The sequence below is a fragment of the Magnolia sinica genome, chromosome 5 (assembly GCF_029962835.1).
Source record: "Magnolia sinica isolate HGM2019 chromosome 5, MsV1, whole genome shotgun sequence".
Classification (NCBI taxonomy): Eukaryota; Viridiplantae; Streptophyta; class Magnoliopsida; order Magnoliales; family Magnoliaceae; genus Magnolia; species Magnolia sinica.
This window is the reverse complement of record NC_080577.1, coordinates 92,801,404-92,813,624: the sequence shown is the minus strand read 5'-3', so window position 1 is coordinate 92,813,624 and position 12,221 is coordinate 92,801,404. Positions and strand designations below refer to the sequence as shown.

Sequence of the window (12,221 nt, the reverse complement as noted above, 5' to 3'; positions counted from 1 at the left end):
GACCGGTTGATTTGGTTTCAGTTAATTTAAACCCATGATCTGAGTCATTGCTTTTGCAAAGCTATCTATAGGATACCATCTCACAGAAATAATATGTATTAGTCTTCTCGATAATGATATTTTATGTTTCAACACTATTTATTGTTATAGCATGCAACAAGAATAGCAGCAACAGTTATCTACCATTTAGTTGGCTTAACATGTTTCTGGAATGAAAATAGTCCTTTTAGATAGCTTGTAAAAATTAGGGCAACCTGCACTACTGTTTCAGTACATTAATTTGGTCATGGACTCATGATGTCATAAGAGGTCCTTGATAAGTAAACCGTGTATCCAATTTTTGCGGATGCTGATTCTCTAAGTTTTAATTTTTGCAGACTCTCACAGACATGTTATGCAAGGAACTTGGCAAAGATAGTTTGAAGTTGAAGTCTAAGGTGTTTTCGTTATCTTATAACCTTGATGAGACCTCTCTATTTAACAATTGGCGGGTTTCTTGTGCGACAAACCCTGCCAACCGTAAGGAGCCTTCACGAAATCAATCTTTTGATGCAGTTATAATGACAGTAAGTAAACTTCCCGTGTAATTCCAACATATTTTAAGAAGTTACTGCCCAAATGATTCTATTGTTTACCTGTGGAAGCATATAAAAATTTAAGGTGTGTTGATAGCTGTACGGCGCCATCTAGGGATATGTGGATGTGGCCTGTGCAGTTGTATGGCCCACCTGGATGGTGGATGTGGTCCTAGCCCTTTCTTTAATCTCTTTATTAAATTCAAATTAGGGTTTAGATTGATTTGTTATTTGTGTTTGATTAGAATTCCTATTTAGGATATAGGTGAAATTTTTGCTTTTGTTACTAGGGGTATTTATGTCTTTTCAACACTTCATTAATATAAATAGAGGGGAAGTCCAACCTAATCTCTCTCTCTCTCTCTCTCTCTCTCTCTCTCTCTCTCTCTCTCTCTCTCTCTCTCTCTCTCTCTCTCCTTTTAAGGTATCGTAGAATTCAAATGACTGCATTCATGCGTAGTACCCTCAGAGAGTTCATAAATTGGCTCACCATACTCACAACGTAAGAATATCTAGCTTGGTGATGGTTAAATAAATGAGTATACCAACCAATCTTTGATACCTCCCTGTGTTTTCAAGTACATTCCCTTGATCACTAGTAAATTTGTGATTCGGATTCATTGGTGTATCTATTGGCTTAGTACCAAGAAGACCAGTCTCTATGAGAAAATCCAAAACATATTTTTGTTGAGACAGATTAATTCCTTCCGCTATATCTTTTGCAAGAAAGTGTCTTTGTAAATACTTCTTCAGCTCCTCTATTCCCTTATCATCACTTACTGTAGCAACAATATCATCAATATATAGTATTAACACAATAAGGCCTGACATGCCTCTCAGTATAAAGAAAGAATGATCTGCATGGCTTCCAGTTCGAACAAAGCCGTAGTTCAATACAATTTCACCGAATTTATCAAACCATGCATGTGGAGACTGCTTTAGACCACAGATTGTCTTTCACAATTTACACACCCTGTCTGGCTCCCCGTGAGCAACGAATCCGGGCGGTTGCTCCATATTTACCTCTTCCATGAGATCACTATGAAGAAAGGCTTTTTAAAAATAATAATAATAATAAAATTTTATAAACATTTAGTTGGAATAGGGGTCCACAGAGAATAGCACAAATCGAATTCAACTTGGCAACTGAAGAGAATGTTCAGTATAATCAACACTAAGTCTTTGAGTATGTCCTTTAGCAACCAAGCAAGCCTTTAACCATTTAATCTTATTGTTGTGTGTGTGTGTGTGTGGAAATAGGATGATCAGTGCACACACGCTTACCTTTTCTGAGGGCAATAAAAATATCAAGCCAGTTTGGAGACTCCGTTTTGGAGACTCCGTTAGATCACAAGGCTTAAAAGAAGATCAGGTAGATGGTACACCATGAGTGGCTACACTGTTTATCCATTTTCGATGCAAGTAGACTTTCAACTACGGTATAGTGGTAAAGTGAAGGGCTGTAGCAACGTTAACCTCTTTGTGTTTGAGAGTATCCAAGATGGACATTTGATGGTCTTAAGATCTAATTTATTATGGCCTAAATCCCACTGGTGAGAAAAACATACGCATCCAAAGACTCGGGGGAGGCAAAGAGAATGGTGGAGCATTTGGAAGTAAGATGTCAAAGAGAATGGTGGAGCATTTGGAAGGAAGATGTTGAAGAGAATGGTGGAGCATTTGGAAGTAAGATGTCATGAGGTGATTTACCCATTAAGATCATTGAGGGCATTCAATTTATTAGGAACTATGTCGTAAGAACCACATCACTCCAGACAGAGGAGTTTTTATAAATAGTTGCTGCTATATTACGTCAGCGAACACAGTTTAGGACATCAGATGCACTCGAAATCTTTCTGATAGCGAAGCTATAGAGTATGTGAATTTGTTGGAGTATATTCATCATTCTTCGATCTCTCCTGCTCTGTCTGACAGTATTGTCTGGCTGTTGGAGAAATTTGGTGCTTTCTCTGTTAAATCTCTTTATAAGATTATTTACCCAACTAAGCAGGATCACTATGTCGCCACTCCGTGTATTTGGAAGGTTCAGGTGCCGCCTAAAGTCATTTGTTTTGGGTGGTTGGTGGGCTGCAATGGAATTCTTACCGTCGATAACTTGGCCAAGAGAGGAATGCCGATTACCAATATTTGTTTAAGTTGCATGTGTCAGCCGTCAGGCGGAATCGGTGAATCATCTGATGGTTCATTGTGTGTTCATATCCTCCATTATCGAAGACTTCTGCCAATGTTTCTCGGTCAGTTGGTGCTCGCCTTGCTCAGCCGCCAATTTGCTAGTCGCTTGGAATGGGCTCAAGCTTGGGAAATTGCAGTCTACGATCTGGCGTATGGCCATTCTCGCCATCTAGTGGGCCGTGTGGGAAGATAGGAATAACAGATGTTTCAACAACTCTTCTTCTTCTGCTAAGATTGTAGGCTCTAAGGCTAAGCGTTTGCTGATTGAATGGGCTGCTAGTGTTAATTCTTTGAAAGTTGTGGATTTTAGTTTCTTAGGTCCTTAGGTGCTTTTTGCTACCTCAGCAGTTGGGCCCTGCGCTTTTGCTGTTTTTTTTCTGTTTTTTCGTTTTCTTTCTTTTCGTCTCTTGTATCCATTTCTTCTTTTTAATGCAATTTCAGTTTGTTGCCTTTAAAAAAAAAAAAAAAAAGAACCACATCACTTCAGAAACTTTTGCAAACATTCATGTGAAGTAATAAAGTCCAAGTTATGTCTAGCAAGTGACGATTTTTCTGTTATGCAACATCGTTGTGTTGTGGGGTATGTGTGCACAATTTTGATGCAATATACTTGTTTTAGAGAAATACAAATAAAAAAAAAAATCTTACATATATTCCCTGACATTATTGGACCGAAACACACTCCTCTGAATTAAATTGATTTTATACGTTTATGTGAAAGGTCTTAAAAATAGAGAATAATTCAGATTGTTCTTTCATTAAATAAATTAAAGTCATATATGAAAAATCATTAATGAATGTAACAAAGTACTTATGCCCTATCCTACTAGGAATTTTAACTGGTTTGCAAACATCTGGATGTAGTAGAGAAAAAGGAACTAGACTACGTTTTTCCGCACATAGTGGAAAGGTAGCATGGTGATGTTAACTCACATACTTCACATTCTAAAATTGACACAAATGATAAATAATGAATAACACTTTTAAGAACCTTCATGGGTGAAGGTGGCAGTGCCACTGATAGGGAGAGATGTTCTTTTGTGATGTACCACCAACAACTTCACAGTCTATATAGTACAACCCGTCTTGCTCATGCCCTCTATCAATCTTTTCCTTTGTCTTGAGATCATAGAAAACCCAATGTGAAAGATAGAAAGTCATATAGTAATTAAAAGATTTAGTGAGCTTGCTAACTGATAGAAGACTTAGAGGAAATTTAGGGACAAAGGGAAGATGATAATGAGAGAGGAGATTAGATGAATAATACCCAATACATGCACTTTGGAATGGGTACCATCTGCCAAGGTGACGGATGAACCGGTTAATGCTGTACTAATGGAAGAAAAAACACAAGAGTCACCTCTCATATGGTCTAATGCTCCGGAGTCAATGACCTAAGAAGAAGAATCCTTGGATACTAAACAGGCCATACTTGAGGTCATGAATGTGTCTGCGGGGGTAGAAGTCACAATAGAAGCCACAAGAGTGGATTGTTTCTATAGGTTTTTCAGCATTGAATACTCTTCTTGTGTAAGAGTAACCATCTCTGTAGAAGTATGCAGCGGTTCCATTGTAGAAGTGGAACTAACGGGGTGAGACCCGTTGTCTTCAATATGAGATACCTTATTTGCCCATGCTAGCTTTCCATGAAGATCCCAACACTTCTCAGTTGAATGGTTTGTAAGACTGCAATGTGTGCACTTTTGAGGTCCACGGCCTCCTTGATTACCTCTACCACTAGGACCACCACCTCTGCCTTGTCTAGAGAAAAATGTAAGAGTGGAGCTATCAATGGTTCCACTGGTAGACCTCAAAGATACACGTTGAAGACGTGCATTGACCTCATTCAGGGATGACACCTCCTTGCCATCCAAAATCAATGCATGAACTGGCTCATACTTAGGTTTTAACCTGGATAAAAATTTAGCCATTTGAAAGTCTTCACGTTGCTGATGTTGTTTGTCCAAATCTGTAGTGAGAGGTTGATAGACATTTAGGTCCTCCCACATCCCTTTAAGTTTATAGTAATATTCATCCAGGGTTTCATCCCCTGTTGAATTCCTTAATAATTCTTCATGTAGTCAGCATGTATGAGAGAATTTTTTATTAGACGAATACATCTCCTGTAATGCGCGCGCGCACACACACACCATATTTCTTTTGCAATATCCAGAAACAGTACACTTGCAGTTATTGATGATTCGGTGCTTTTCCACAACTAGGTCATAATTTGAGCATTATTCTAGGTCCATTGATTATATGTACCAGGACTATCATCTGGTTTCTCCATGATCATAGAATTTACATTGCCTTTCGTTGTTCAAAACGCTTAAATCGACTTGGACCGCTGGAGATAATTTGTTCCATTCAATGTAATAGAGGTTATTATTTCCTCCCCTAAAAAATGGATGGATTTAGGAATCCAGTTCTCAAATCCACTAAGAACAAGGGAAAATGGAGTACCACATGCCTCGTACAAACACGGGCTAACCTAGCACGAGTCACAAACACTTGAAAGCTTCCCACTGAGTGAACACCACACCTTGGATAGATCAGTTCACGTCTTCACGCCACCAAGGGGTGATAAAAAAATCCAGTCTATCATGAAAGAACAAAACATATTGAAGTAGCTTGCCACTTCGTTAGTGAGAAGGTCTTCAATGGCGAAATCTCTACACTATATCTCTGATCACAAGATCAACTTGCAGATGCATTCACCAAGGCTCTTCCTCATGGTCCGTGTATGCATATATATTGCAAGCTTGGCATTGACAATATCTATGCTCTAGCTTGAGGGAGAGTGTTAATATACGAAATATGGGCCATACAACTGTATGACCTGTATGACCCATCTAAGGATGTGTGGATGTGGCTCATACAACTATACAAGCCACCTGGCTTGTGGATATGGGTGTATCTTTTCTTATATCTCTTTATTAAAGTTAAATTAGGGTTCTAGATTGATTCATTATTTGTGTTTGATTAGAATTCTTGTTTAGGATATATGTGGAATTTTAGCTTTGTTACCGAGGGTATTTATGTCTTTTCAACACTTTATTAAATAAATAGAGAAAGGGGGGAAGTCCAACGTAATGTCTCTCTCACTCTCTCCCCTCTCTTCTCATCTCTTTTTCCCCTTTTCTTTCACGTGTTAAATTGCCGTGCTACAATACAAGCATATCGTTCTACAACGTGCAGTTGGATGTACCACCAAATCATGTCCGGTTGGACTTGAGAGCCAACAAGGCAGGCTTCGCATTTGGGGATGGTGTGGAAAACAGTGTCCCCATTAAGTGGGTTTTGATTTTCTCACTTTTTTCACCACAAATCACTAGTAAGATGTGCACAAGAAGGTCCCTAACATATCTCTCCTGTAATTTGGTACTAGGCTGTTGCCCATGGGAAGTTGGAAAATCAAATGTGACCTTAATTCTTTACATTAGGAAGTGGTATTGCAATTGAGTTACAAATAGTAAATTTATGGCTGTGAGTAGAAGTGCCCTGACAAAGGCTTGAACTGGAACTGCCCATTTGACTGGTTACTCCTGTCTTGGTTCGTTGTATGATCAAAAGTGTATAATTATTTGATTGATAAAGCTTCTCTCTCTCTCTCACTTTTTATTTATTTATTTATTTTTATAAATACCTTCAGGCTCCACTCTGTAATGTCAAAGAAATGAAAATTGCAAAAAGGGGAAATCCTTTTATCCTTGATTTTCTTCCGAAGGTAAGTAGTCTAACATCTTAAGTTGTTTAAATACCCCATATGATCATCAATGTTGATATTTTCTCAAGAGTTGATACTTTTCGCATTCGCTGGTAAGATTTTGGAGTTTAATGTTTTCCTTCTTGTATTATGTTTCAACTTGAGAAATGTAATTCCTTAGGACTTGTAAGGACTCATAGGGCATGTTTGGATATGTGGAATCCAAGGGAAAGAGAGGAAAAAATAATAACTACCTAATGATGATTTCCATGAGCACTATTGAAACATAGATTCCAATTTTAGAATTCTTGTCTGGATTGCGAGTGGAAATATCATATTCTTCTCACAACCACCTAGTTTCTAGTGCCAAGAATTCAAATTATCGATATGTGTAATGATTTCTCAGTGAAACCCATCCTTTTCTTTGCTATCCAAAAAACAAAAGTTGTAACATCAAAGGAAAACCCTTTTCCTTTTCCATTATCTATCATGGAATCCCTGGCATCCAAACATGGCCACAAGGTCCAATGACTTGTTTTAGGATCCAATTCCATTGGCAACATTTTCCTTTTGCTATGCAATCATGTGATAAGGAGGTTGGACACTGTTGTGGGGTTAGACACACTAACTTCTACAAGGCCTGTGCACCAATACGTCCGTACAAGTATATTAAAATATTATATTTACTAGAATGTTACAATTATTTATAATTTAAAATTCTAAAAAATAACCTATTAAGCAGTCTCACACATGGAGCCATGTCCAGGGGTGTCAGACATGAATTCATGTTGATATTTTACTTGCCAACACAACTGTAAACTCATGTTACATAGAAAAGAACTATAGATGCCTAATGGAAGGCAATAGAAATCACTACTTCCACTGGGTGTCTCACTTACTTTTTCTTTAATGTATCAATATTGGAGTGGTTTCCATTTCCCACCAAGTTAATATGGAATATGAACTAGTAAGCATAATGCATAGAATTGAAACTGTCTTCAATTTGCTGTCGTAGTTTGAAAGTTGACTGATGTCTAGGCAGGTGGCCACCATTTGTTTTTTCTGAGAGGCTTTTAGTTGCAAGTTGATTTTCCGAAAAAACCTGCTAGTAGAGGAAGACCTCCTAGGGATAAGAGACATAGGGCTGAAGAGAGCCAAAAAAAGGATCTTTTAGTGGAAAAACACAAGTAGTTGTATCGTATTGCAGACTTGCGGAACAACTAGTTGCCTTGTACACATGGGACAATTCCCAATCATTGATCTGAACATTCTTCTGCATACCGCCTATTAGCAGGTCATGCTGGATACCAGTTGAATAATCCCTACCCTTTGAATGTTGGTCATTTTTATCACATGGTTAACATAATCTAATGAAAGTTTTTCCTTAAAATGATAAGCAATCCAACGTGGGGCCCATTGAATTAGATGTTTCATGTTGATTAAAAAAAAAAAAGGTTCACGTTGATGATTCAACCTATTTTTATATCTCGATCTAGACCATCCAATTTTTGCATTCTATTTGGTTGGATGGTTTGAGTCGTCCAGTTAGCATGATTCTTTCATTTTCACTTGCCGGGAGTTAGCTAGAATGATTGGACAGTCTAGATTGATGGATGGATTGTGTCGCACATGTCTAAAGTAATTACTTATATGGTGAACATGTGCTGCATAGTGTTTGTAGTATCGGTATAGTTACATTTATCATTGGGGGATACAAAACATTTATCGGTATCGCCAATGTTATTGCTGATACCGTGAAATGTCTCACTGTCCAAGGGAAACATTGGGGAAGCATGGGGGAAACTGTGGAATTTTCCAGTAAAATTTCAGGAGATGTTAAAAATACACATATTTACATTTTTAGGAATTAAAAAACTGCCAAAAAGAATCATAAGTTTCCATTAAATAGACGCCTAAATCATGTGCTATCATAAAGAATTAGTGCAACAGTAATCACATTGAGTTCATATCATACAAATCAAGTACCAAACAATAACTAAGACATCCAAAAACTAAAGGAACTAGAAAAAAAAAAACATAATCCGCTCATCGCTTATACCTACGTGGAATTACAAGGTGGCTCAAAGTCATCATCTTTGTCCCCACTCGGTCGGCCATGGTACTGTTGCACCACGTGCCGGCAATATTGTGCCAAGTTCATCGTCTGTTCATGCTAGTGGAGGTACTCTCTTACATGTCTCTAGTACTTATCTTCTCTAAATTGTATGAGTACTCTCAGACGTGGGTGCTACATGATGGTAGCCAACTATGGCTAAGTAGGGTCCCGAGGAAACAGATTGACTCCAACCCTGACTTCCGATAGAACTGAGCCTAATTATACGGCAGGTACCATAAAGATCGCACTATGTACCCGTAGTTGTGAGCAATGTTCGAAATATCAGTATCGCGTTACGTATCGCACCCTTGAGATAGGGGATACCTATCAGTTATCGCGTGGGATATATCGGTTGTATTGCATAATGTATTGTTGTTGCTGGAAACATGGGGAAACATTGGGAAATAGGTAGAATTTTTCAATGAAACTTTAGTGATTGTTAAAACAGACATTATTGCACATTTATAAATCTAAACATTACAAAAAACAAGTGCACAAAATAGGTTTTCTTTGTATGGGGTCCTAATATATGCGTTATCTAACTAAATTGATGCAAGTATATTCAAAGTCTATTCATATAATTTATAAATGTAAGAAGACGTGTGGAAACACAAGCAATACATTCAAAAGTAAAAGAAGAATCACAAGATCAGGTTACATACATGTTTGATTTTATGTTTGTATATAGATTGCAACCGATTTGCGAGAACTTGAGAAATTTTGATTTTTTTTTTTCAATTTTCCGTAACTCAGCCTATCTCTTCCAAATCTTGAAATCGAAGCTCCCAATACATAAATTTTCATGCAAAACATGAAAAATCATGGATTTGTAGCAATTTGACACTAATTTAACATGATTTACAGAAAATAAAAAATGTTCACCGAATTGAACATGTGAGATATATCCCACTACTTGTGTGTTTCGTATCTCATAGGTGAGATACAAGATATATCATGGGGTGCATCAACCGAAATCATCGATACTTAAAAACACTAACTGTAAGTGCTCTCCTATGCTTGCACATATCCATAATTGGACAACTGTGATCGAGTGTCGTAGCCACTATATCATACCCATAATACCCCCATGTGTATAAGGTGGGATGGAAGTGGAGCTCCCCTGCTTTGCATTGATATTCATTGACAACAAGTTGTGTACAAGAGACTCCTCGGCACATGTGACTTTCTTCTTCCGACCCTTCCAACGCTAGAAATGCTTTCTAGGCTCCGTTGCTCTCCTCTGAGATGATGGACGAGATTCATGGTCTTCGTCATGAGTGGAATGTTCAAAGTGGGCCTCCTGAGTGAACTGGCTAATAATCGTTGACCGGCCTATCATGTAACCCGCAACACTGCCGCCATCTACAAAATCTACAAAGTACAAACTACTAATCTACTATATACATTGTTCCCTCTCCCATTATGGCACATCACCAATGTCATCAGAGTCATATCCTTCTTCAATGTACACTTCATCTTCTTTTGTTTCTTCATCATATGTCCGCACAAGTTGCTCATCCACATCTAATGGTCAAGCATCTTCTTCTTGTACTTCTTCAATCTCAATATCATCGTCTTCTCCTTGACTGCTAGCAAGCCTCGTGCTACTACTCGCCCCTCGGCTTCCTCCAGCTCTTCTTCTCCTTTGTTGAGAACCTTTGCCAGGTGTCGATCCATAAGTGGCGTCTTCGATTTCAACCTATGTAAGGGACTCATCGACAAAGATTGGATCCTCTATCTTTACAAGCCACTTACTATCTGCATCCAAATCATCTAGGCTGAGAGGATCATAGAATCTAGGCTTTTCTCACCTAGCCTGGAGTCTTTCCCGCAACTTCTAGTTATATTGGATGAAGACTGGGTTGTTGAGTTTGTTTTGTTTGAGATGATTTTTATTTTTATTTTCCATGTGAATCTGCATAACATTTAGAATGTGTATTAGCAATTTAGCATTGAAATTTAAATCTGAAAGTGAATTGTAGAACTTTAAGTTGTAAAACTTATCGACTCGAATGTACTCCAGTTGTGCTCGCAACCACTCAAAGAACATGTAAAGCCAAGAATCTCATGGCCAGCTTCCGTAGCGCCGGATCCCTTCTAGTCGAGTCAACTCGATACACAAACCACCAGCCAACCATACAAATAAGTTTTAAGTTGGACACTTTCTCACTTAGACTTCTTACCTTGTAAGTTGTAAAACTTCGTAGAATTATATACTTGGCAATTTCATACTTCTGTGCCTAATAACAATCTTTCTTGACCAAGTCCCTGTACTTTTCATGTAGAAATCCAGATTCTGATAAATTTTATCATGTTCGCCTTTTCTTGGAACCATTCTTCCTAAAGTGTCAAGAAATCCAATAATATGCAACATGATTGCCGCAGTCTGATCAGTGGACACAAAATACGGTCGGATTAAGGATGCAGGTAGCCGAATACAAAGGGGATGACATTTGGTTGCCCCATCTAGCATCTATAATATTTAGGATGGGTTGCTAATCACGTTCTTTATATTTGAAGTGTTCCATGATTTTGTTTTAGCCATCTCCATCACACCGTAGATATAGCCCATGGGTGGCTTTTCATCACTGTCCACCAATCACAACACACTTACCAAGGGTTTCGATGATTTTGAGGCCTTTACCACTTGAGTCCAAAATGCTTGGAAAAGAATGGTTTGTTGGACTAACTTGCCTTCTTACTTCCTTGACCATGGTCCATTATTCCATTCGCCGACGCTACAAAGGACCTAAGTTCAACTTTCTTTGAATTTAATCTTTGTAGTGTTAAGAAAGTTGTTGCGAATCGGGTCATGGCTGGACAAAGCAAGTTGCACCCAAGGTGGTTTCTCATGTGATGGAGAAGAAGGACATGCTTGTACATAAAAACCATGATATTTCTAGTCCTAGCAATTACTTTAAGATATAACCTACCTACATCTTCTAACGTTAAATTAACACAATATGCCACGCATGGTGTTCGAAATAAACGTCCCCTCTTCTCCATAAGAAGGTGACCATCGGCTATATAATTATCTATGTTGCTCGCGATAACTTGAACAACATATTCCTCTCCTATCTCTTCAACTACACTATCTAATAATTTTAGTAAATATTTGCCTGTGTGGGAATGGGCCGATGCATCCACAGACTTCAAAAACGTTGTCCCAGTTGGACAATTTACAAGAAGGCTTATCAATGTCTGACCGGATTTATCGGTCCATCCATCGGCCATTAACGAATAACCATATATTTTCTAACTTTCTTTGTATTCGGATATAAAGTTTTTAGTAATATCCACTTCATATTTTAGGCAACTCTCCCTCACTTCATGATAGGAAGGAGGTTTCAAGCCAGGTCTAAATTGACATAGAGCTTCAACCATTACCTTAAACTCTTCATTTTCACGATGTTAAAAGCTACACTAGCTTAATATAATCACTTTGCAATGTACTAAATCGTGGTTTTTCTATCATTCTTCTTATACTGGTTTTCTAAAGTGGTTTGAGCGGGTCTTTTGCCCTTAACCTTGGTCAACCACATCTTCTGGATGTGATCTACACCACCTATTCATAGGCCCATGCCCACAAGCTCTTTTGGCGGCCGGTCTAGATCGCCTTGCAGATGTAGAT

The 12,221-nt window shown here is 38.2% G+C and overlaps 1 protein-coding gene across 5 annotated transcripts in view; it reads left to right on the top strand.

Moving 5' to 3' along the window:
- The window catches only part of LOC131246312 (protoporphyrinogen oxidase, mitochondrial), a 67,073-nt gene that overhangs the window by 37,937 nt on the left and 16,915 nt on the right, over positions 1-12,221 (top strand). For all 5 annotated transcript variants that reach the window (XM_058246286.1, XM_058246285.1, XM_058246282.1 and 2 more), the window contains 2 exons: positions 378-566; positions 6,421-6,495. In XM_058246286.1, coding sequence (XP_058102269.1) covers positions 378-566; positions 6,421-6,495 — 264 coding nt within the window. The remainder of the gene's footprint in view (positions 1-377; positions 567-6,420; positions 6,496-12,221) is intronic.